General features: G+C 44.7%; 1 protein-coding gene across 3 annotated transcripts in view; it reads right to left on the reverse strand.

Moving 5' to 3' along the window:
* Positions 1–25,150, reverse strand: part of PBX1 (PBX homeobox 1) — a 278,907-nt gene extending 253,757 nt beyond the window's left edge. Inside the window, exons 1-3 of one of the 3 annotated variants that reach the window (XM_082702567.1) lie at positions 24,699–25,140; positions 24,209–24,499; positions 20,885–20,958 (exon numbers count right to left, since the gene is read on the reverse strand). In XM_082702567.1, coding sequence (XP_082558693.1) covers positions 20,885–20,958; positions 24,209–24,399 — 265 coding nt within the window. In that variant the 5' untranslated portion in view covers positions 24,400–24,499; positions 24,699–25,140. Of the gene's footprint in view, positions 1–20,884; positions 20,959–24,208 lie in introns of all 3 variants that reach the window. The other 2 variants (XM_082702568.1, XM_082702569.1) reach the window with 2 other exon arrangements.
* Positions 25,151–26,673: the final 1,523 nt, after the last annotated feature.

Below are 26,673 nucleotides of genomic sequence, written 5' to 3' on the forward strand. Positions count from 1 at the left end.
CGGTGTACCCAACAGACTAACCATTCCCCTGCACCAGGATGCCACTCCAAATGGGCACGCGGGCTTCCATTCTGCTTTGGCCACGAAGAAGGACGCTCAGACGTCGCACTGAGCACACATCTTGTGCCTGGTGCCATATCTGATGCTCGCTCTTGCAACGGGGCTAACTGCAGCATCTCTACCCAGGAAGAGCGTCCTCGCGGCCAGCAAAGGAAAAGACGCACACGTGTCTTTTGCAGAAAACACCTGCTGCTCTGTCTGGATACATCAGGGCAGAAACTCCACCACTGTAAATGCCACGTCAAGAGAGGTGGGTGCTGGGTATTTTCCACTCTGGTTTGATGCGTGGCTTAAAAAAGTGACCACCTCTATTTAGGATTCTTCGAACATGTGAGAAAATGCTCTCATTAGCAAGGGTGCAATGTAGCACGTCTTCTCCATGGATGTGAGAGCTGTAAAACCGGATTCCCTGGTTACTTTCTCTTTTACTTAGTACCCCGGGAAGGTACCCGGGAAGGTACCATTTGTTGACTATTTAGCTGAAGGAATAAATGTGTGTCTATAAGCACTACTTACTCAAGGAATGTTAAAGGAAATGGGTGAGGCTACACGTTGAAATTTATTTTGTTTCTTAATCGCCCAAAGGAAAGGTTCCTTACTCAAGAGAAACAGTACCCATGAGCATCGAGTGTGAGGAACAGTTTACAGACCAAAACGCAAAATTTTCTCAGTGCCCGACAGAGGGTGAGTCTTGGCAACTAGCAAGGTCACAGACCAGAAGTCTTAAGCACATGTGGCTCTACTGAGAAAGTGGAACAGCCCCAGAAAAGAACCAAAGCAACTGGTGCTAGGGGCCTCCAAGCCAAGCCAAAGGAAATCTCCAGAACATTCTCAGTGCACCACAGTCCCTCCCATCCCTTATCCGGGTTTCACTTCCTAAGACTTCAGTGACCCCGAGGGTCTGGAAACAGACGAACCTCCTTCTAAGGTACAGTCAGAAGGTGTCCATAGTGGCCTGACCCTACACCCTGATGCCTACATCACTCCTCTGGCTTCATCTCATCACCTAGGCCTTTTATCAACTCGCAAGAAGACGGAGTCCAGTCTACTAAGATACTCTGAGACAGAGATCACATTCACACCATTTTTATTACAGTGTATCATTATAATTTTTCTTTTTATCATTAGTTACTATTGGTAATCCTTTACTGTGGTTAATTTATAGACTGCGCCGTATCATAGGTTTGCACGTACAGGGAAAAGCATGAGTTTGTATAGGGTTCTGTACGACCCAGGTTTCAGGCATCCACTGGGGCTCTCAAAATGTAGCCCCTGTGGATAAGGGAAGTCTGTGTTGGTCCTCAAGGACCTAGGACCCTCCTCAAAGCCCACAGTGAGAGTCCTTGTCTGAGACCACCCCCCTATCAAACCTCCCCAGGAACAGGCTAAATAGCAAAGTCACTAAAGCAAACGCGAGACCCAACATGAAGTCCTGTTCTTCAGGAACGTCTGAACTGCACTGGGACTGGGGGAAGGAGCTCCCCAGGGAGTGACCCTGGGAAGTGACAGCCCAGTTTGAGATATCACAGACTCTGACTAGGAATTTTCACCGAGGGAGGAGGCGACCAGTGGGAGGAAGGTGGGGGCAATTCTCCCTCTACTCCTCCCCAAGGACAGGTTTAAATTAGTGCTGAACTGGGAGGAGGGGGTGGTGAGGGTGCCCAGAAGGCCTCCTATTCAATTACTTCCCCTGCCTCAGGGTTTACAACCTCTTTCACCTAAAAAAAAAAAAAAACAAAAAACCAAAAAAACCAACAACCCACTTTCAACTTCTTGAGTTTATTTGTACTTACCATCACTACTATTATTATTATTATATTATTATTATTTTCTTAATTGAGGAATCCTTTGCCAACGTTTCCACTGACATGATGGGAGGAAACCTGGGGGAAAAGTCAGCAGGAGCAAACGGGTAACTTGACTTCTGGGAGAGGGCAGAGAGAAAAGAGGAGGCTTTGCACATGGGAAAAGACAGGAGGATGTGACGATGGACATGAAAGAAGGTGCTGGAATCTGAGCCACTGACTAAGAAGAGGCGGCCCCTCCCACCTCCGCCTCTCCCACTGGAAGGTTGTGTCTAGCCAGCTTCCTCCATCTGATTATCACTTGTCTTAACACCGTTCTCATGTGTCTGGTCTTACACACTCTCCCCCACCCCACATCCACCCCACGATACCCCGCGTATCCCTCACAATTCCAAGTCCAATACCACAATTCAGAAAACTCGGGACACAGAGGAGCCATCCAAGAACTCTCCCCATTCAGGAACAAGCTGATTCCAACCAGAAACCTCTCTGTCTCAGAGCACAGGGTTTAGAACACTTCACTGGAATGAGCTAGTAGAAAAGAGCTGTGACACATCCCAGAAGCACACACATCATCTTCAGAAACGAGTACGCTCGCCACAGAAAACAGGAATTTTACAAATAATTCAAGATGCTGAAAAATATAAAGAAATCCAATTTAGATTCAGATGAATTATCTATCACTCCTTTTTTCCTTCAACTAATGATTACTGAACATCATATGTACCTATGTACCATGTTAGGTGTGCAAGAAGCTTGGCTCACTAGGAATTTACCAATCTTAGAGAAAACTGGCTCACTAGGAATTTACCAATCTTAGAGAAAACTGGAATCATCGTTTCTCTGGAAACATCTGAGAGCATACTATGGGCTAAGCACTGGGCTATGTTTAGGTCACCTTCAAGGTCCTGATCAATGCTTCTCTGAAGCCCTCTCTTCCTTTTCTCCCACGGGTAAGCACCTTGAGGGCAAGGCCCTGTCTCCCATCTCTCATTACAGGTGTCCTCCACTTTACAAAAGTCTGCATTGAGCCATTTCACTTTTTTTTTTTTAAGGTTTTATTTATTTCATTGAGAGAAAGAGAAAGCACAGGGTGGGGAGGGAGAAGCAGACGCCTTGCTGAGCGGGGAGCCCCATGGCGAGCTCCATCTCAGGACCCTGACATCATGACAGAGCCAAAGGCAGATGCTTAACTGACGGAGATCCAGGGGCGCCCAAGCCCAGAGCCACTTCACTTTTATGAAAGACCTATACCAGTACCTGTTTTTGCAAACTGGAAAGAATCCAAAGAGGACTTTGGTTTTCACAAGAAAAAAAAAAAAAAAAAAAGTGGCGGGGGGGGGGGCAAAAGGTGAAAATATCCTTCAACTTTAGATCTGCAGTGAGAGTCAGAGGCAGCATGTCCCCAGGGAAGCGAGGGGGGCACCGCCCAGCTCCTTCCTGGGACCCATACTCAGCCCCTCAGCCACAGGTTGCCAGAACTCTGACCTGTGCCCCTGAGCACCTGAGCTTTCTCTCCAGGTGTCTGGTGCATCCCTTGGCAAGATGTGTCCAAGATATCAGAGAAGGCGAAGGGAGTCTTGGAACACTCAAAAATGTTTCCCATATTAATTGATGGTAGCTGTTTCTTTGCTTTATGCCCTTTGGCTTACGTGTCACAGGACACTCTACTTTTAGATGGAGGGAAGCTGGTATGCCTAGCTTAGAAGTGCCCGGTGAATGTTTTTCAAAAGAAGGAAGGAAGAAATGAAAAGAGGGAGGAAGGGAAGTAAGAGGATAAAAATTCTTGGGGCACCGGGGTGGGCAAGTTGGTTACACCTGAGGGTGTTACACCCTGGTGTGATCTCATGGTCCTGGGATCGGGGTCCTGGGATCGAGCCCCAGCTGGGGTTCCGAAGTCTGCTTGGCACTCTCTCTCTCCTCTGCCCGCCCCCTTATCTCTCCCCCCAGAACTAAAATAAATAAATGAATCTTAAAAAAACAAAACGAAGGTATAAATTCTCTCTGATTAGTGTAGTAATGAACATCTAATAATTGACAACACTGGTTAAAAGCCAGATGTGGCAGTTACTTGATCTTTTCACTCTCTCTTTCACAAGTATGCTCCAAGGATCCTTTGTTCCTCCTAGTCTTCAGATGGTGTTTTCTCTGGAAGCCAGCCCCAGAAACAGAGCGGTGGCCCCGACTCCAGCCGCCCAGAGACAAAGGAACCACAGCGTCTCCCCACTGAGGCTGCCGGGTCCCATCAGGAAGAGGGGCCCCACTGCTTGCCCTACCCCTATACGGGAGACCTGGGGTTCAGGGAGGTTGGGTTAGTTAGTCAAGAAATAGGACACTTTTTCCTAAAAGAGAATAGAAGTGAAAATGCAAATTTGCAAAACAATCACCTCTCTTCGGCACAAACTCAGATGCCTTGATCATTCCTGTTATTTCCCCCTGCCGCTCCTGACTTCAAGACCCCAACACAAATTCCAAAGGGAGAAGCCAGCTGTATTGAGTGTATCTGAAGCAACTGGATACTCGATGCCACGAACAGAAGATGTTCATGCCTCTGTTACATAGCACTTATCCAGCCAAGCTGCAATGTACCTCTTAGGATATGAGCTGTTCCCAGACAACCATAAGTAGCCCCAAGGGCAGGGACTTTTGACTGACCCTTCTTTTTAGTAGCAAGTACTCAATAAATGCTAATAAATGGATTCATCTCCTTTGTGGAGAAACAGATAAAACAGCATTTCAATTCAATAAATACGAGCTGAGTATCTATATTGTGTTGCTGGTCATAGAAATCCTGATCACTATTTTCCAGAAATTCATTAGTCTAATGAGAGAATCAGATCATAAGCCAATAATTATAATAAGCTCTAGGGAGTGCTGTAGGGACATTTTATGTAACAGGCTATGGTAAAATGTGAAATATAATATTTTGCTGACCATGTTGTAGAGGACATCTATCACATCCCTTACCATCTTCTTAACACGAGTGATGGGAGAAATTCTGCATGAAGTCCAATTCTGATTTATTACAATTCTCAGCGCTTTGAAATCTGAAACTGATCCTGTTTCCCTTTTCTCTTCTGCTGCCAGGAAGCAGAGAGTTAAAGTTGTAACAAACTCTGTAAGATCTGGACTAAATAAGTTTCTCAATTAGTTTGATTCTAAGAGGCAGATGCTATTTCCTTACCAGCAAAAGGACTGGAACCACGTCTACGATGAGAAAGGATCCTGACGCATGCAATTTTACACACTAGCATTCCCTGGCACTTTATTTTTTCTACCACAATTTTCTCTTCTGTGTTCCTCACTTCTTTAGTACATCTCTACGTTTTGCTTCTCTCTTTTGGTAAACTGCTTGACTTCCCTCTTTGAGATGATAGGAGCAATAGATAAGTAAATTAAGATCCTTAACGGGTTCCATTGCAAAAACAGGAGAGAATTTCATCCCTGCGTACGTGATCATCCCCAAGAAATGGAAAAGTCATACAGCCATAAGGAAAATGACAGGAAAGAAATACAAGCAATGGGCTGGTGGGGGTTTGGAGGGGTAGGGGAGGAGTGACGGGGGTTGCTGCTTGTAGAGAGTGAGCTAGGGTGGTACAATTAAGTGGGCTTCTTTTCTTTTTGTAAGATTTTCTTTATTAAGGCATTCTTGGGGTTAAGTTGTTTTCAAAACAACACACTGAAACATGGGCTATGCTGAATTGTGTCTTTATTCCTTCCAACACCTGGGGCAACGTGAAGATAACAGGCCGTGAAAAGTGTCACTGTCATCAAGACGTCACCTCCACCCGGATTCTACCAGGGCCACTCCCCACCCCCCACCCCCCACCAGATGTAGCAATCCCCTCTGGAAAACTGAGAACCAACCACTTCTCAAAACAAAAGAGCTGCTCAAGGTGCCCCACTGACCGAGGGGCTTGGCGGCTGGCGAGAGGAGACGTCCAGGTCTCACCACAGCAGCTCCCAGCTGTACCCCTTTGAATGACCCAAGCACCCTGGGGCCTGGAGTGTGGCCACAACCGGAGGTATGACAGACAGAAGGACGTCCGACAGAAAGCCAGCAGGACCAAGAACAGTACGCAAGAACAAGACACTGTGCCCTGTTTTATGTTCCTGTCGAAACCCCAGGCTGCTGAGAAAGAACCAGAAAAGGTGACACACACCTAAGAGGGGCAGTCAAGCTTCTGACCACCCAGGAAAGTAAGTCATGCTCACTGCCTGGAAGAAATCAGGGAGATTCTAAAAAGTGAACAGGCAGAGAGGCCTAATAAAAATCAGGAAATAGGCCCAAGGAGGATTTTGGACTTATCTCCTTTTATGTATGTTTTACAGCTAACCACAGCCAAGACATAATTAAATTTATGTACCTGAGAAACAGGACCAGAGGTGGGTAGAGCCAAACCATTTGTTTTTTGGACAACGAAGTAGGATTCCACAGGATTTTTCCGGGAGGAATCACTATCTGAAGGGCTGTCACTCAATGGGAAAAAAATCCACATTTTTCATAGAAATTCCTAAGGAACACCAGTCCCACAACTCAGTCTCTCATTAGTTGTGTGACCTGAAGGAAGTTCAGGAAACTCTCTGTACCTGTTTCCTCATCTTAAAAATCCGGCTGATCACAGGAGCTCTGCCTGCAGTTGAGGGTTCTAAGCACGTGACTTCTCATTCCCTGTGGACAGACTTCCCTGCTCCTCAGGGAAGGCGGAAGCTTCGCTTCTGCAGACATTTCCTATTGTGCCTCACCCTGAGACGACACACCAGCCTTCTTCTCCGAGCCTGGGGCCCAGGGTCCTCTTCCCTTCCAATCACTCAGACACGGTGAACAGCAGTAAAAGGCAACAGTTTCACAGTCTACACTGCCTGCCTCCCTTCCTCGGCTAACAGCCAGGACCCGTAGACTGTGCTTCTGTGGGTTGGAAGAGCCAGAGAAGCCAGAGACGCCTCCGGGGCTGGCCTGTCCCAGGAACTGGACTGGACAAGCTCCTAGACCAGTTTGATCCACAGAGACAAGCAACTCTTGCCTCACCAGCAGCGCGGCTGGGCAGGCCACAGTGAGAAAGCCTCCACGGGCGTCTCCAAAACCTTAAGGGGATAGGGCGTCTGATGGCACAAGGCCTCAAAGAGCGTTAGGGTAACCGAGCGTCTTCTAGCAGCAGGGAGGGAGAAGAAGAAAGAAGGTAGCTGTGGAGGGGAGGGGGCGCATGTGAAAGATGAATCTAACCATGAAAATTTAATTTGTTAAAATAATGACTAGGGAATGACAGATAATGCACAAATTGTCTACATGCATTTATTGAATACATAATAAATGCGTGTATGAATATATATAACTATATATGTGCACCACGATAAAAATTAATTCCGGCTTCCAGAAGCATCACTGTTTGTCTCCCTGCTGGCAAGAACCCTGGAGCACAGAGGTAAATTTCACACTTCCGCTCGGCACTCCCTCCACACAGACCACGGAGCTTAAGCTACCCAGGTGAGCAAATGTCACAGAATGCCTACTCGGCGGGTGGTAAATTCCAGCCATCCCAGGGAAATGCCAAGTGGTCTCAGGTCACAAGTTTGGCAAATAGCAATTTGGGGGTGTGGGGGAGGCCCCAGTCGGAGCAAGGAAGGGGACAAAAGAGAGAGCGAAGGGGAGAAGGCCAAGGAAATGAAATGGGTGGCAAGCTTTGGGAACAGCAAGGCAAAGACTCAGACATAGAACATTTCTCAGGCTGCCTACGTGCAACGCAGCATCCTCTGAATCCAAGAAAGCACCTAGAGCATTCATGAGCTTTCGTTCAAAATGACTGCAATGGCCACACTCATGGTCCCAAGGAACACATTCCGCCCTGGGCACACGGCTTTGGGAGCCAAGTCAGTTGCCCACATTACAAAGACCATGACCGAGACTCCTCATTGGATGGGGAGCTCGGCTCCTAGTGGGTGAAGGGCCAGGGCTTACACATTTGCATTCCTAGGTTTCACATAATGGCTTCATACAAGAAGTTCCATAAATATTTGCCAAAGCAATCAATGGTCCAAAATAGGGTACAAACTCTGCAAATTTCATCATGCCCTCCAGAAGGTCAAAATTGAACATGTCCAGCTGACACTTTAAGACCAAACTAAGTCGGGACAGGGATTCATTTTAACTTTTTCACTGTTCAACCTGTGGGACCGAAGAGTCTTCCTCCAACATATCCAGAACTGAGTGTTCAAAAATATCTGGCCAAATGTACTGAAAAACAATTAAGCTTCCAGATCTTTTATGGAGGGCAAGAGGAGGAAGGCGAAATTGTAAGGAAGAAGATATATTCTAATGGGATCTTGACAAGACCACCAGTCTTTGCATAAAATTCCCATGGGGAGGCCACTAGGGAGATGCTGGTCTCTTTCGGCCTCAAGGAAGTGACTCCAGGCACCAGGATACATCAGCCTGAATCCCCTACAAAGGGAGGAAGTCAGTACCATCAATGAGGTAGGAGGACCGTGGTGTCCAAACCTGGAGCAGAGGGAAGCCACTGTTTGCATTCTGCATTATCACCACTACCGGAATGAGCGGTAATTTAGATTTTAGCTACAACGTCCTCAACAGTCAGAAAGAACATGAGACCTTTCAACCTACATACCTACATAAAGCTCCTCCATTCTCTCCCCCTGCTACCGGGATGAGAACTTCATGCTGTGAAATTATGATGGGCCTGGGAGTTGGGGGATCAGAGACTGGGCTGGTGAAATGCGCAGAATTAATTCACAGATTTTCCAAGCAATGAGGGAATTCAACCTTTCCGACTTCTAGCTCTCCTGCGTGCATTCAGTGGAAAGTTTCTGGAGGGTCTATTACAGGACCTGGCGGTTGCTTTGCCAGGCTGTAACAGAGCAATAATAGGAAAGCACGAGAATCCATTTAAGAAAAATAATCACACATCAAGACAAGAATCCATTTAAGAATAATAATCACACATCAAGAACATCTTTCCTAGTGTAACTTTCTAAGAAGAAAAATAAAGTAATATGGCTTAGGCAGGAGCACGATGACAGCCCCTTCCTGCCTCGGCTCCAGTAGGCCGGGTGGGGGAGGGGGAGCAACTATGTGTGTTTGAGCAAATCAATTTTCTCTTTGCCCAAGACTTGCAAAATTCAGGCAGCTGGAGGCCCCTTCAAGCATTCCTAGGAGACAAGGCAAGCAGCCATATAAGAAACTAGGTACCTTTGAAGGCCCCAAACCTTCTTCAAGTGTTAAAGAAATCAGACCAGGCTTAACAAAAACAAATGTCAGGGCTGTTTGAAGTACATCGAGGTGCTCTGGGTTAAAAATCTCCTTAGGGGAAGATGCCGCGCTCCCTGGAAGAGCCGAGAGACCAAGACGACAGGGAGGGTCTCTGCAGCAACTTCAGATTCTGCGTTTGATTCATTTCAATACCATCGAGCAGCACTGGAATCCGCGGGAAACAACACAGGGCCGACTAAGAAAGAAGCTGCAAATGAACACGCGTGCGTGTCAGCGCGCGCGCACACACTCGGCCTCGTGCGTGTCACCTCTGCGTGCAAAACCACCGCCACGGAGGAGGTCTGCTCGCGGGGCACCGGGCACCCCAGCAGTCGGAAACCGCCGCTCGGGCCGGGATTGGGGACAGGGGTCGCGCGTCCTTGAGCGCCCTCACTCCAGAGCCCCCAACGCCCAGACCGTATGCAGCCCGGCCCAGTCCACCGGGTGCCTAATAAAGGTCGTGGGGCTCCTGAGAGGCCGACCCTGGGGGGGGGGGGGACCCTCTCTCCCACCCCGCGACCCTCTCAGGACAAGGGCAAAAAGGTCGACCGGGCTGGGGGACGAGGCCGGCGGCGAGGGGCCTGGGAAGAAGGGGCCGGCGAGGCACGCTCCCGCCCCACTCCCGGGGACCCCCTGCCCAAGCTCGCGTCCAAAGGGAGCCGCTCCCCCTTGCGCCCTGCGGGTGGCTCCCCGCCAGGCCTCTCGGCCCGCAGCCCCGCATTCCCCCAAGTTCTCAAAGTTTTCTGTCCTGGCGCAGCCCCTTAAACTCCTTGCGGACGACTCCACCTTCCGTCCTCCACCTGGTGTGAGTGAGCGGCCCTCGGCTCCCCCCCACCCCACCACCTCCCGCCGCTCACCTGGCCGCCCTTGACCCAGCGCCCTTGACCGCGAAGTGGCGGTGCGTCAGCCCCGCACCCACCCGCACCCACCCAGGCTTCCTCAGGGCTGCGGGGTCACCGGGACCCCCCCCCCCCCCCCACCCGCAGGCCGCACAAAGCGAAGCCGGGTCTGGGCCCATGCGCTTTGTTTTGAAGTGTTTACTGATCTAAGCAGGGGGCAAGGTCCCAGAGCCTCCGGGAGCAAATTCTGCAGGAAGGCATCACCGTGCACGGCCTCCCGTCCGCAGAGGACCTTTCAGAATGGAGGCAGGTGGGGCTCCCGGTTAGGGTCCCAGAGTGGTTTTCTTTGTTAGGGACAAAAGAGAAATGCAAACTTTCAATTCCATTAACAATGGTAATTATAAGGAGGATTCTCCTGCAGGGACCCAGTTGGTCTCAGATCCCCTACAGCGATCGGAAGAAAACGCCTGGCCGCCCTCTCTCCCTGGCCTACCAGCGCAGGCCACTAGGTAAACTTAATTCCTCGGACCCGCTGGCAGATTCAGCCCTGTCTCCAAGCGCGACATACCCAGATCGCGTTCCCCACACTTCTGCGCGGCCCACACTTCCTGAAAACCAAACGTCTTCCTAAATAGCCTCGCTTTCCAAAAGCCCTCCTGACAGGTAGGTGGGAAACAGACCTTATTTCAGTATTCCAGCTGAGGCAAATGGTGAACAACTCACTCTCCACAATTCCAAGGTGAAAACCAGAGCCAAGTTTCCCAACTTCCTGGGTTGCGCCTATGAACTTGTAAAGGTAGACAGCGCTTCCAATCCTACAACCACAATTCTGTATCTTCCAAGTGCAATTTCTAGGCTAGAGCCTGACTGCTACAAACAGAAAGGGTGCAAAAGAACCATTATTTGCAGTCAGTCATGGAGTCAACAAGGTGGATTGAACTGGGCCTGGCCTCCAACTGGCTTTATAAATGGGATGCTTAAATGCTTCAATTAAAAAAAAAATCGCTTTTTTTTTTTTTTTTCTGTCTCCCAGTTTGCCTTCTGCAATTCAACTTGATTGATGGAGGTGGCCTTAATACCACCGTAGCCACTTCGGCATGAGTGTCTAGAAAAGATACCAGGAGTCAGAGGACACATGAGAAATGCAATAACAATGAAAAAGAATTTTCTTTTCTACATGCTCCACCTGCCTTCCATCTTATGAACCTAAGCCTTGGCAGGGATCAGGATGGGGCTCGTGATCTATGGGACGTGGGGTCAGGTTCGTGACTTTCTAGAGTTGCCCATTCCATGGATGTGGAAACCTAAGATCAAGAGGTTAAATGACATTCTTAAAATAACATACTTTGGAGGCAGTCAGCAGTTGGCCTCAGAACTCCTGACTCAGGGTCCTGCAAACTTTTGTCACACCTCGGACTCCTCTGTACTGGTGCATTATATTCTAAGGGCAGAAAACAAGATGGCTGCTTCCACCCACTCATTTTATTTTAGGGAACATTTCAGATTTTGTTCAGGATATGGAAAGGAATAATAAAACAATGATCTATGGAAAGAAAAAAAAAAAAATAGAAGGAGACAGTGGGGAACGACCTCATCCTAGCTCCCACCAGTGTGACATTCTCTGCCAGAAAGAGATGCCTTAGATACATGCCTAATTCTGGAACTTGACCTCCCATCGGGAATCAATTTCAATAACTACAGAAGTACCAAATCAGGTCTGAGTAGGCAACAACCATGTGTCCTCCTGAGTGCAAAAACCAGGCCAAAAAAGAAACAAAACCAAAGTTGATGCCAAAACAACCATTCCATGGCCAAGCTGACCGTCATGGAAGACACTAGGCCCATGTAACTATTAACTGCTTGAAGTACGGCAGGGCCACTGAAGATGTGCTTTACGTGTAAAATACACAATGGGTTTCTAAGTCTTAGTACAAAATAAAAAGTAAAATAGTTAATTAATAATTTTTACGTTGATCACAAAATGTTGAGCTATTTTAGCTATTAGGATTAAAAGATACATTTCTTAAAATTAATTTTACCTATTTCTTTTTTACCTTTTTTTAATGAGCCACTAGAAAATTCAAAGCATTAAATTTTAAATTACATATAAAAAAATGTTTAATTACATGTATGTTTACTGAAGAGCACTGTTCTATGGGACGTCCTTCCTAGAGCTCCGGGACGGAAGGAGGGAGAGGCAGGTATGTTGCCCAGGAGTTTTTTTCCTCTGGTACAGACAACCACTTAAAACGTTTAAATGCAGCTGGGTCGGGAAGCATTTTGGTGAGCCTCTAAAACCCCTGGACAGAGCTGGGAGAAAATCCAACCTGAAGAGACAGAGCCAAACTAGTGAGAAGGGTGGTCAACACTCTGCCCTGTGGTTTTGGAAAAAAAACAAAAAACAAAAAACAAACAAACAAAAAAAACAGTAGTTGGCATGTAGCGAGCGAACTCACTCAACAATATGCCTTACATTACTGTGTTGTTTAGTGCATGCCGACGACCCTATAGAATGATTATCTTTACAGTGGAGGTGAGGAAATTGAAGTTCTCTTAAATCAAATAACTTATTAATGTTACACACCAAGCTAGGAACAGAATCCAGGTTGGTTTGCCTCAAAGTCCATGCTTTCTCTATCATACTCCATTTCTATTCAGAAAAATCACCCAGGGGAGCCTGGGTGGCTCAGTCGTTTAGCGTCTGCCTTTGGCTCAGGTCATGATCCCAGGGTCCTGGGATCAAGCCCTGAATCGGGCTCTCTGCTCAGCGGGAAGCCTGCTTCTCCCTCTCCCACTCCCCCTGCTTGTGTTCCCTCTCTCACTGTGTCTCTCTCTGTCAAATAAATAAAATCTTAAAAAAAAGAAAGAAAGAAGATCATCCAATCTTTTTTTTTTTTTGCTAACTCCTTCCTTTCCAGGAAGGGGACACCTGAGATTCTGGTGGTAGAAATTCATTCTTTTGGTTTATATTTATTCCAAAAAAATGTAAAGTAGGTGTTGATCAAAGAAAACAAAAATCATAGTAGAACCCTAAACATGGAAAAGATCTCTGACTGCAGAAAAAGACTGAAAGAAATGGAAGGCTGGAAGTGCCAAAAACAAAACTTCCAGTCATTTACAATATGACTTCAGAGTCAGGGGAACAGTGTAGCAATTTTTCAAAACACCAAGCATAGAGTACCATGTGATTCCTATGTATATATGCCACTCCGACCTAGAGATCCAGAGAAATACAAGCAGCTCCACACAAAACTCATATGCACGTGTCCAGGGCAGCAAAAACATACAAAACAAGCTAAATAATCCATCGACCGAAGAATGGATAAACAAAATGTGGTATATCCATACAATGGAATATTATTTGGCTGTGAAAAGGAATGAAGAATTGGGAGCACCTGGGTATCTCAGTTGGTTAAAGCAGCTACCTTCAGCTCAGGTCATGATCCCAGGGCCCAGGGATTGAGTCCTGCTCATCAGGGAGCCTGCTTTTCCTTCTCCCTCTGCCCCTCCCCACCACATACAGTCTCTCATTCTCAAATAAATAAATAAAATATTTTTAAAAAGGCAATAAAGTATTAATGGTATGCTATAATATAAATGAACCTGAAAATATTATGCTGAATGAAAGAAGCTAGTAACAAACCACATGTTATAGGATTCCATTCCTGTGAAATGTCCAGAAAAGACAAATCCATAGAGACCAGCAATTTTACAGCAATTACTAGGGGTTAGGCAGAGGGAGGAGTAGGGACTGGCTGGTAATAGATACAGAGTTTTTTGGGAAGTAATTTAAAAAAATCTAAATTTAGGTTCTGAGGGCTCTACAATTTTGTCAATCTACTACACCATCAAACTGTACAGTTTAAATTAGTCAATTTCATGGCATATGAAATATGTTTCAAGAAAACTATCAGGGGCCCCAGCTGGCTCAGTCAGTAGAGCACACAACTCTTTATCTTGGGGTTGTGAGTCTGAGCACCATGTAGGGCACAGATTTTACTTAAAAAAAAACAAAAGAAGAAAAAAAGAAATGGGGCACCTGGGTGGTTCAGTCAGTTAAGCATCTGCCTTTGGCTCAGGTCATAATCGCAGGGTCCTGGGATCGAGCCCCGCATCACCTCGGGCTCCTTGCTTAGTGGGGAGCCTGCTTCTCTTCTCCCTCTCCCACTGCCCCGTCTCCTAATTGTGCGCTTTCTCTCTCTCTCTTGCTCTCTCTCAAATAAATAAAATCTTTTAAAAAAATGTTAAAAAAGAATAAACCTTCTATGTATCAAGGCTGACATTATGACAAAGATAAAATTTTTCCTAAATAAGAAATATAGTAGGAAGTCAGGAAGAGGTGGGGTTGCCCTAAACTCACTCTGTGTTCCTCTTCCTACTTGGAAACTTTATAAACTAAATGGATGGGTCTATGTGTTTTCAGAGGGAAAATATTTTTAACTATAATTACATAATATCTCTAGTTGCTGATGCTAAGAGAACACCGTCCCTAAAACATGCAACTTTTGCTTTTCAGGTAGTTGTTGTCCAGTTTGTGGATAATTAAAACCCTGTGTCTTTGTTCTTACCCACTTCTTTTTGTCCCCCCACCCTCTTTTTTTTTTTTTTTCCAACCTAGCCCCAGCCTTTTTGGCCAGATACAGCTAATTCTCACTTTAAGAGAACAGCAAGAGAAACAAAAGAAAGCAAATCTTAAATGCAGCAATTTCTGTCTCTTTTCAGCATAGAATCACAGAGTCTTGGAATTGGCTTGGTCTTTGGGGACCATCTGGTGCGAGCCTCTCGTTTTCATGTAAGAAAACAGGGCCAGAAATAATAAAAGCTAACAGTCATTGACTGCCGATGCCAGGCACCGTAATTTCCATGTATTACCTCATTTAATCCTCCTGACGCCCCTCTAGGATAGGTATCATTGTTATCACCTTTTTACAGAAGAGGAAAATGAAACACACAGAGAGGTGTAGTACCTTGAATAAGGCCATAGAGCTCAAAGGTAGGAAATGTGGGATACAAAACCAGGCGGCGGGGCTTCAGAGACCAACTCCTTAACCGCTACTATTAGTTTCTCCTAAAACTATTTAAGCAATTTGCCTACCATGTCACAACTCCTTAGTGGTAGGTCCCGAACTAGCAGAGGTACAAGGCGCCCACACCAGTACCTGCTTAATGACAACAGGGTCGGCGCAAGATATAGTGGAATCCATGAGCTAAACCCAAAAGGGGAATTTTTTTTTTTCCCCATTGCAATCTTGATTTCCACCAATAATTGAGAGATTGAAACACAGCTGTCACTGGTAAGAAGACCTTCCGGGAAGTCACTACTGACCTTATTCTGCCATAAAGGGAGATAGGTTTTATAAACTTATGACAGTCTATACCTGCACTTTTTTTTTTTTTTCTGGAAATCACTCTGCCAAGTTCTGAGAAGTGACATTTCTAAAATGCAGATGGAGCAAAAGATTCAACCAGAGAATTCTTCCATGAGAACCCACCACCCTCACCCGCAACAGGATTCCAGCCTAGTGACATTGTTTCCTTGCCCTGAAAGAGTTAACACAATGACATCCTATGGAATGGAACAGGATATGAGCCCTGACATAATTTATTACAGAAAACACAGCATCTTTTATTTGGATAGCCAAGGGAGCTCAAAGCACTTTGCAAACAACTCATTAATCCTCCCCGTACTTTATTTATCAACTACTGCATTCCTTAAGCCTCAGCACAGCAGCTCAGGTAAGAGGCAGAGCTGGAGCCAGAACTGTCCTATTCCTCTCACAAACAGCAGCACAGCAGGACTGGGTACACTTGGGGTCATCTGAAAATGAATCAGAGCTGTCTTCGGGACCTGGACCTTGGACACTGCCTCAGTCATGTGGCTTTGGGGGTGAATTTTTTTTTTACAGAAAAAGGGAAAGGAATTAAGTATATTTAGATTTACCTCACCACGTTCAAAACATAACAGCAGCCATCGAAAAGAGGTTTAAAACCAAAATTAAGGCTAAGTTTTCCTAAGGCATGAATGTAAATTATGTCTCCAAAGAAGCTGGGGTTAGGCTTTCAATTAAAATGAAAATGCTTTCCTCTTTAAATATGTGCCGTATTTAAGTTTGGGTTTGTTTGCTTGTTTTGGGGCATTTCTATAATTTTGCCAACCAAACAACCCAAAGGTCGCGGATGTCGGTGAGAGCGCAGGGGCAAAGGCACGGGGCAAGCAGAGCACCAGCATTGAGCTGAATACACAGGCTGGCCTGGCCCAGCTGGGAACCCACAGCCTCACTCCCCCAGCTCCCAACACCCCCTGTCCCCGGGGCCCAGGGCTCTCTGTTCGTCCCTCTCCTAAACCCTCTCCCAATTCCCTCCCCAAATCTCCCAGGCACCCTGATTGTTAGAAGAAGCGACACCAAACTTCCAACACTCTCGTTTTGATAGGTTACGACCCCCGCGTGCTTTGCACCCTCGTGCCCGCCTCTTGAACGCCAGGATTTGTCTAATCCAGTCCCAAAATGGATCACACAAAAGCGACTGGAGAGAAGGGATACTTCTCATCAGTCCTCTTGTGGCGTGTCTATAGCTTTCATTCAGATCCTGATAAAGCGCATACGGTCCAATCCCATGGCTTCTACCCAGCTCACTTCTGTGCCTGAATGGTAGTGTCCTAGTAATGCCGGGTCGTAACTTCCCTTCCCTTGCTATACACACACACACACACACACACACACACATTAACTTTCCTTCCCTTGCTACACACACACACACACGCACACACAAGCGAAAGAGAGGGAAAAAAAGACCTAACACTTGAACTCACTAGTCAGCAGGAAAAAGTTTTTGCATTTGCCTGCCGAGGATGAACTTCTGTCAAGTCTCTCCTGCCACTTGGACCCCAAAAGGAATCTGAGCAGAGGCAACCCTAAACTGTCTAAAGTTATTTCACTCCCGCTCGGCTCAAGGCCTCATCCCATCAGAATTATTCCCCTGCCGTATACAGCCATGTCCCCCCTCTCCTATTAATACAAACACACACACACACACACACACACATATTATTCTCTAATGTTGTAAAGAAGAGAGGAGTACCAGTCCCCATAATATAATTGCTGTATTACAAAGAAGTGGCAGGCAAGAATAATAAGATAAGGTGTCAAAAGTGAAATACAGTAGTAGACTTAAAAAAAAAAAAAACCACAGTTCTATGATGGGGGTGTTAATTGAACAGAGAAAAAAGAAAGGAGAGAGAACAAAAGAGTGTTAAGGAAGTAAAAAAAAAAGTAATTTTTTAACCTCCGTCAGTGATTTGATTTAACTTCAGCGCAGATAATTCGCAGAGGAAAATCGGCTGAAAATGCCATAGATAGCTATTATGTTCTAAAATTAAAAACTATTCACAACAATTACAGCTATTCATTGCTCTCTATAAATATTCTCCTTAGGAAATGGCACCCAATATTTCTTGTGTGTTTTCTTCATTTTTAAACCTGCATGATTTTTGACACAAAAGTCGAAAAAAGAGAAAAAAGAAAGACCGGAAAATACAAGCAAGGGCTTTTTTAAGAAATGCAGTGCGTTTGCCTTTTCTTTTCCCTCCTCTCTTCCATCCCACCAAGCCCACTGCCACCACATACACACTAGGTCAAACTCAGCCAGTTGCTAATTTGTCAGAAGATAAAGAATGGCTCCTTAAAAAAAAAACAAAACACAAAATAAAATATTGAGGGGTCCAACACTTTCCATGGACTCCCTCTGTTCCTAGAAGGAGAGAGCAGAGAAAAGCCCCTTCTGAAACACACACTGTTGTGGGTCTGGACAAGGTTTTCCTGGCTGTTGTTTGAGATCTGATGCAGGAGCACTTTGCACACAATCTTTTTTTTCCCTAGCATTTATTTTAAAAAAGCAAAAGGGTATCAAAATCAAAACTCATCCACACTCTGAAGCAAGAAGACACATGGTGTTGGTTTTTTTTTTTTTTTTTAATATCCTCACAGTAATTTCTGACTTAAATACCCATCAATCAACTGTAATTTAGACGCTGCTGCCTACTTTGGGTGTTGTGCGCATGTGTTTCTTTCAAGTTCCAAAAGGTTGGTAAGACTGTTTTTGCTAGTGTTCCTACTTCTTTCGGAGTTTTCCAACCGAAACCAGTAACAAAAGCTTTAAAAAAGAATAAAAGCAGCAAATGAAGGCCATTGCCACACTGCACTCAGAGTCCCGTCTTCCTGACATCAAGACCTAGGCGAGCCAAACGTGTCAACTTGGCATGAGAATACACACCAGCGAACAAGCCCACCGGACTTCAAGTAACTCGTTCAAGGCAAGAGGGCTTGGAAGAACAATAGAAAAGTCCCATAACAATAAAGGGATGCCTAGAAACTGACCACCCAACAGATCTGATTCCCAGCTCTGTCCCAAGAGGGGTTAAAAAAAAAAAAAGGCTCCTACAACTTATCGACCGCAAGGAAGATATGCTGGCATAGGGACCAGGAGTTGGGCAAACCCCAAGACCGAAGTAATAATCATGCTTTAGAATCCTGCTTTTAGAATCAAAGGCTTCTCCTCCACACACCCGCCGTCTGTCCTCTACCTTTAACACAGAACACTCAACATTCCAGGAGACGTTTCTTCCTTCCCCTCACTACTAACATACAAGTGGGGAAAAAAAAAAAAAAAGGAGGAAGGCTGTTTTTTACTTTTCTTTCTTTTTTTTTTTTTTTTTTTATAAACTTTCACCCATGGGTGCCCTCTCAACCCACAAGCCGATGTGTGCCTATGTGTGCTTGTGTGCCCGTGCACAGATTTCCCTTTAACACGGGGCAGGGACCCTTGCTGCTTGCAATTTCCAGGACTTGATCAACTATGTTTTAAATGTATGATTCTAAAGACAACACACTGAACCTTAACTTAGATTTTTTTTTAAGTCTCCAGACATTAATTCATGAAGTGCCAGAAAATTTTAAAAAAGCAAAATACACAAGCCGATGATAAATTATACTTACAAGTGTGATTTTTGACCAATACCACTGCTTCCTATCACTGCAGTGTAGCCAATATGAAGAAAGAACAAACTCTTTAACACCGGAACCGGATCTCTATTCACACCCACCCACTTTGATCTACTGCCTTAGTAGGTTTTAATTAGAAGACCAGAATTAAACACTTTGGCCACAATATATACCCAAGTGCCCTGATGGGCTTCCTTTCAATAAAAATTTGATTAAAGTGTCTTCAAAAAAAGAGTCATCTGAGCCTGGACTATCAAAATAGGGCTTTACGTCTTGATTTCTAGATTTCACGACTCAAAGACAGGCAGGAAAACAGGCTCGATTAGAGAGAAATTTCAACAAACCACATATCCCAAGTAAATAAGCATCAAAAGAGAAAATGAGAAGAAAAAAAGGAGAGAAGAAACAAACAGACATGCACTTAGGCATCCTGCCCTGGCTAATAGAAAACAAACAAACTAAAAAGTGTGACAAACTGGAAAAGCTCTTTGATATTTGCATGCACCGTTCATCCATTTCTTAAAAGTATTTCACAGCTAAAATAATGTAATTAACAGCTTTGCAGTAAGGTTAGGCTCTGGCAAGGCAACCTGGAAGTCTTGAAGGTCTGAACATCACTGCTTAGGTGCTTTGTCTAGAATGTTATGCACAACACAAATAACATTCCACAAAGGAGCTGCTGACTAATTTCACATAGATTTCAAGACCCAAGTAATTACGCGTTCATCAGCGGCCACATCTTGAAACTATTTATTTTTTAAAAGACAAACAGAGAGCTTTCGAAAAGAGAGCCACCCTGTGCGCCCTCCCCCCCCCACCTTTTTTTATGTGTAACTATCAATGTATATCAACCGGGCATGCAATCATATTTATTGTCACTTTCATTCATGTCATGCCCTTGCTTATATGGTTTAGATATGAATTATTGACTGTTACACTCCTTGTTGTAAAAAATAAATAAATAAATAGGATGGCAGGTACTTTGCACTGCTCTGAAGCGAGCGAGCAAGTCAGAGGCCGGCAGAAGCTCCCGCTTTATATAACCACCCCTCGTTCCTCATCTTTATGCCCTAGTTTCAGATTGCCTTCTCAACTCTCTCTTTTTACAAGGGAGAGATGCACCCACTTTGGAAAAGAGAGGCTTAACCCAGACAAACACGAGGATGCGGCTAAATGTCCTTTGCAGAGCATCTGTTGTTTAAGAACACCTTTGATTGATGATTGCTATTTTTTAATTGTTGCTTTAAAATTTAAATGCCCTCCTGGGACGTGTTATAAGTGTGCGAGTCCATGATACGAGGTCTAGGAAGTGGAAAAAATGACAGAATGAGGGATCTCATAGCATGATATTCCCCTCAACCCAATGCTTCTCCCTGCTATAAAATCACAGGGCACTCAGACGCGGGGTAACCCGCCGTTGTATGGCGCTTTCCACAAAGGTATTTGACAACACTGCTGAGAACCTTTAGCCTGCTGCTTGATACAATCACAAGAAAAAAAGGAAAGGAAACTTTAAACAGTTCAGCCCCCATGTCCAACTCCAAAAAAAGGAGGGTTTTCAATATGGGCCAAAAATATTTTCCTCCAGGAAACAGACTTTTACTTTCATATTTTTCCCCCAAAGGCACACGTCATTCCATAAATTTCCCTTCAGAACCTCTCTTTGAGCCCCAATTTCAAAGAGGCTGGTAACAGAGTCAAGGAAAATAAACCAGTCATGCTTGATAATAACTGTCAAAGAAACTTGGTGCTTTTTCCAGGAAGCAGAGCTACTAAGATTTCCTATTGGAATCTGCGATCAATCTTGACAGCACTTTTATGCTGAAATTTTAATATTTAAATAATGGCTTTGTCATTGCTGGTGAAGTGAATCAATTGGCCAAAGAAAATGCTTAAATGTTGGAATCTCAGTCCTACCTGTTTTTTCTTTGATTTCACACAACACATTAAACAAGGCAGGCTTCATTCTGTGGCAGTTTAAAGCATGTTTTCTGCAAGAAAGAAACAACAATGTAATAGGACTTTCAAGATCAAACTGCAGATAATGCACAGGGGGAAAAATCTGAGCATTTAGCCAAAATCATATCCCAAGCATAACTCTGTGGCATGCTTCAATTGTTTTATGACTTAATATACAGAGTCCCGCCATAGAAAAAGAAATAATGTTAATTAGCAGGGAGAGAGTAGGGATTTAACTACAGAACAGAACTAACCTAAATTATGCCCATTTAGGCGGAGTTAGTTTGTTGTGTTTTTTTTTTTTTAAGTAGTTCAATTAAAGTGGAATTCTTAAACCAATAATCCTATCAAGGGCAATGAATACAGCAAAGCCAAAAGCATGGGATAACAGTTTTCTATAATCTATGCAGCCACCCCGGCGCAGGAGCTGTCTGCCTCCCGGTCTGTGTGTGTGTTTTCAAATTTAATTCATCCATGTGTTCGAATTCATTCTGCAGATGCCCCTGTATTCTCATAAACACAAGATGCTTGAAAGGTCTTCTGAGTAGAACTGTCAATTTATAAAATTTCAGTCCCCAAGTTAAAGAGTATGGAAATGCATTGCCAGGGGGCAAACATACCCATATGGGGAATAAATTCATTTCTCTGTGTTCACATTACGCCTCTTGTGCGCACACTGCTTATTTGCAGGTGTTGAAATTCAATTATTTACAATTAGGACCTTGCACCCATTGGGGAAAAAATAAATACAATTCTGCCGTTTAGATTAGTGATTTACCTGGTTCTTGTGGGTGTTTGTATTCAGAAGGCACTTGAAGAAGCAAACAATACCTTTCCCTTGATTTTACTATGGAAGCACTTAGCAGAAAGATATTGTTTTGGAAACAAAATCCTGATCATATCAGCTATCAGGGAAGGGAATTCTGTTTACAAACTAAAATTAATGTGTAAAGACAAATGGAAACCCCTGGCACTCCAGACACATGCAATTCTTTTTTAATTCTTGTGAAAGTTTAAAAAAAAAAAAATAAAGACACATCCCCATGAAGAACAGTAACAAGAAGTCAGTTCTATATACTAGTGTACAGCAGGGGAATAAACTCAAAAATTCAAGAGTATCAAAATAAACACATGCATTATGTCTAAAATAGGAAGGGTTTACTTTGTAAATAATAAATGTACATGAGAAAGGTATGGCTAAGGAAAGGAAAAAGATTCAGTTGCTAAGTAGAGTTACATTGTTTAACCAAAAAGAGAGCTTACTGGTGATTGAGTTCTCCTGTGGGGTGAGAAAAAAGGTGGAAAATACTTCACTGTATCTAAGACCCCTTTTGGGGCCTTTTAGAATAGTTTCATTAATTGTATTCTTACTACAGGCCCAAATGGAAAAACAAACAAAAGCAACAACAACAAAAAAGGCCCACACGGCTTCCCAGAAATACTGCATTTCCACAGCACAGCAATGGGGTTATGGAAGGAGAACAGATTTCCCTCTCCCCAAATTGTGTCTGATCTCTCTCAGCATCTAGGCCACTGTAAGGGGGGACCCACCAGGCCACGGCTGCCCTCAGTTGTACAAAAAGGAATACGACTCAACATGAGAAAAGTGGTGAGTCTCCAGCCTTCCCGGCCCCTTCTAGTTCACAAACTTGTTATTAAACCAGTTTACTGGTTATGTCTGAGTTTATTTTTCTGGAACAATGCAATGGAGAAATCTGTTCCAATTCAAAAAGAGATAGCCAGTGGGAAATCTTCTACTTTACGATAATTATTAGTTTCTCTTCAGGTACTACAATTCAAAATGAGCTCCGATTCATTTCTGAAAACTTTCCCCCATTTAAGAAAATCAAGAATAGTCCCAGCCTTCGAACATTTCTAAGTTTTCAAGCCCACGGGAACCTCAATACTTCTGAGTTTACATGTTTCATGTGCCTGCTGCCAAAATAAGGATGTAATTCATAACATCCATGCTTTGAACTGCTTCTCATTTTCTCAACTCAAATTCCTTATTTCCATAAGACAAAAATACATAGAACGAGGTCCATTATAACTAAGTCATCTGGGGTATAGGAATTGTGTACATATTAAAAAAAAAAAAAACTACTTCTGAGATTTAACAAAGCGGGGTAATTAAGTGTAAAGATATATGTGGTCATTAGATTTTTTAAATTCTTCCTTTTGACATCAGCCTTGGGCAAGCTGTTAGTGGGTTCCCACTAACTCTACATTTTATTCTGAAAGAGAATTTACTGTAAAATCCTAGAGTAGAGAACTGTGTACTGGGAAGTGGATTTAAGTTGAGAAGCTCACAGCTTCTTTATTATGGTTCCTTAATAAAGATCTTCCTGCCCTATAGTACTTAAATACATGAAATTCCCACATGCCTTCATTTCTATTTATTTGCATTCTAACTGGTCCTGAAAGAAGCATGGGGGGAAAAAGCATGCTTGATTTTTGTCCCCCCCCACCACCACCACCCCTTTTTAAAGGACCATAGATTCTGTGCCACGGAAGGCTGGTAAACTGACTCAAATTAGGAGACAATAAAGTTAAACTAAATATCTGAGTCGCCCAAAACTAAGAAATACGCCTCAAAACAGAATTATGTTTTCCTTCTTTCCATGAGCTTCTTTTGAAACAGAATCAAATGAATGCAAAATATCTTTTGGATAGCTGACAAGTACTGACAAAGAATTAATCTGCCTTTTTTTTTTTTTTTTAGGGGGGCAGGAAGGGGAACAGATAAAAATTAATTTTGGAGGGGTACCTTGAGGAAGAAAAGCAAACTCTCCGGAATAGGTGAGCAGTCAGTAAATTTGCAAATGAAAGTGTTATTGGGACATTTTATTTTGTAATGTTACGGAGTCCCTCAATAAGAAGACATGGAATGCTGTTCAAAACTTGACAATTCTGCTCTCTCTGATACTTTTTTAAAGCAGTAAAAAGTGCCGAGGGCCGCTTTTGGTTCGGTTGGCAGTATTTTCGGCGTGCCTGAGTGTTTGTGTGGACATATATGAATATCTCTATATTCACACACACACACATTGCACACACACACACATTGCACACACACACAGCCACATCTCGGCATGGGCGATTACACTTTCGATAACAACGCTCCTTCCAATTTTACTCCTCCGCCATGTAGTTGCTCGTCAAAATGGAAAAAGAAATAACATTTAAAAAGAAAGCGCTGTGCTGATTCGGTTCCCATTGTTTCCCCCTGCGAGAGGGAGAAAAACAAAAAACCCCAAGAAAGGAAAAGAAAAGCCTCCATCTCACCTGGCCTGCGCCTCATCCAAACTCTGGTCTGTGATGGTCATAATTTGCTGTAAAATGTCTCCAATGTCCTGCTTCCTCCCGCCCTCCCCCTCGGTCCCTCCGGCCCCGTCCTGCAAGTGCTGGGACAGGCCGGGGTGTCCGGCCATCCCGACCCCAGCATGGGAATGCATCAGCCTGGGCTGCTCGTCCATCTCCAAAGGCAACGGCAGCCCCCGGCTCTTCCTCTTCTGCTCCTCGGCTCGGCTCCTGGGCAGCACCAAGGCTTTTTATCCTTCAAGCTGGCTTCAGATCCTTTTCAGGATAAACAGGGAAGGGGGAAAAAAAGAAGACCAAAAGAAAAAAAAAAAAATCCCTTTGCCTCTTTTAGAGGCTGGTGGGAGGATGGGGAGTGGGGAGGGGGAGGGGGGCGTGAAGGGGTTGCGGGGTGAGGGTGGGGATAAGGGCTGGTGGGGAAGGGTGTTGACTCCAAAAAGCAAGAAAAATAAACCACCTTCCCACTTGACGAAAAGAAATCAGAGCTGGCTTTTGGTTTTTCAGTCCGGTCTCCTTTGCAAGGCAGAAATGGGCTCCCGGCGCTTAAATCTGTGGCTTAATCCTTTTGCAAATATGCATTGATCGGGAGAAAGGAGAGGAAGGCAGGGGGATTGCAATGCAAACTTTCCCCCCCACCCCCCGCTGCCCCCCACCCCCACTCCGGGCCAGAGTGATCTCAAAGGGGGTGGGCTGTTGCAAAAGCCAGATCTCCCCCGGCCGCGGCGGCAGGCAGAGCACAGGCTCTCTCCTCCTCCGTGTCTCTGCAAACTCCGGCAGCCCCGTCAGCCTCCTGCTTTTGTTTAGCTCAGGCTCAGGACTCCAGAAACACATACAGAAAAACCACAGCCTGCGAGAAGGAGGAGGAGGAGGAGGAGAAGGAGGAGGAGGAGGAGGAGGAGAAGGAGGAGGAGGACGAGAAGGAGGAGAGGGGAGGGGGCGGGGAAGCCGGGGAGGGGGGGCGGGGGAGAGAAGGAGGGAGGAGGGAGTGCGTGCCCCGCCCCCCTGTCCTGATTGGCTGTCGGAGGGAAGACGGGCCCTCCTCCCCCTGCTGGCCTCCCTGCGCCTCCTCCTCGGCCTCCTTCGGCTCCTCCTCGCCCGGCGCCCTGTCAATCAGAGTTCGGAGGTGGGCCGGGAAGGAGGCCGGGCCAGTGCCAAGTCTCCAGTCCTTAAAGGTGCAATGGTACCGGAGCTCCGGCTCAGTTAGGCTCAGTTAATGCCCAGTCTTGTGGCCTCCCTCGCTTAGCTGCCGTCCTTGAGGAAGATGTGGCTCCACTTCAGTGCAAACGTGTCATATTTACAGACGGTGTGAGTCTACCCCCACCCTTGTTTTCTTTTGCTGTAATAACTGCAATTGGAAAACTGGATGGTTGTAAATCCTTACACCTTGGGGAAACTGTTGAGACCAAAAGTTTGTCAGCACGAGGTAGTTATGAAGTACAGTCGCGCTGCTAATATAACTAACAATGATCTCTAATAAACAGCAAGTGCAATAATAGATTTTTTAAAAAATCACAGCAGAGTTAAAAGTCATACCGAACTGTGACATTTTTGTTGCATGAAAATTAAATTATGAACTATGAAACAAAATAATGTTGAAGAAAAAAAGATGAATAAATTAGTTCACAGAATGAATCTAATTCAACATATCTTTCCCTACCCCCTGGGGGAAATTAGTTATTTGGCTTAAATACTTAATAAAGAAATGCATTATCACAGTCTGGTTCTAGTTTTTAATATAGTCTAATAAGCATTATTAACTGGGATAAGAAACAAACTGACGTTTATTGAGTGCCTACTATGCACCAAGTAATTTACAGGACTTATTTTATTTAATCCCCAAGACATCTCTGTGAGCTATGGATTACGATTTTCACTTTACAGAGAGGGAGCTCAGAGAGGTTACATAACTTGTCCAAGTTCCCACAATTTTTAAGTGTCGAAGCTGGAATTCAAACAGAAGTGTGGCCCTCTACAAAAACCTGGTGTTTCAACCATGCAGCCTGCCTGGGTCGAATGGAAATAGGTGAATCTTGTAAAAATCAGCTATGCACTGCCCATGTTGTTGTAAACAGACTTAAAGTGCTTTAAAAGATACATAGCTGAACAAAATGACTCAACTTGGAAAATGAGTAGGAAAGAATGAAAAAAGATTTAAATAGCATGGCGGGTTGGGGGGTGGTGCTAATAAGAAACTCCTAGCTGAAGTCCATACTAGACCGCCAGGTAGATCACACATTTGCCTCCCACCTTTTCATCAGACAAGGTGAGAGGAGACATCTGACTGGCCATGCAGTCACAATGGGCAATAGATAAAAGGGCAGATGAATTACTCAGGCCAAGTCCACAATATGTTGAAACCTAAACTGTTCTAATGTATAGCCAGCCCTCGGCCCAGATGGTGGTATGGCCAAAAGAAACGTGTAGAACCCCTG

The sequence above is a fragment of the Mustela nivalis genome, assembly GCF_964662115.1.
Source record: "Mustela nivalis genome assembly, chromosome: 16".
NCBI classification, from domain to species: domain Eukaryota; kingdom Metazoa; phylum Chordata; class Mammalia; order Carnivora; family Mustelidae; genus Mustela; species Mustela nivalis.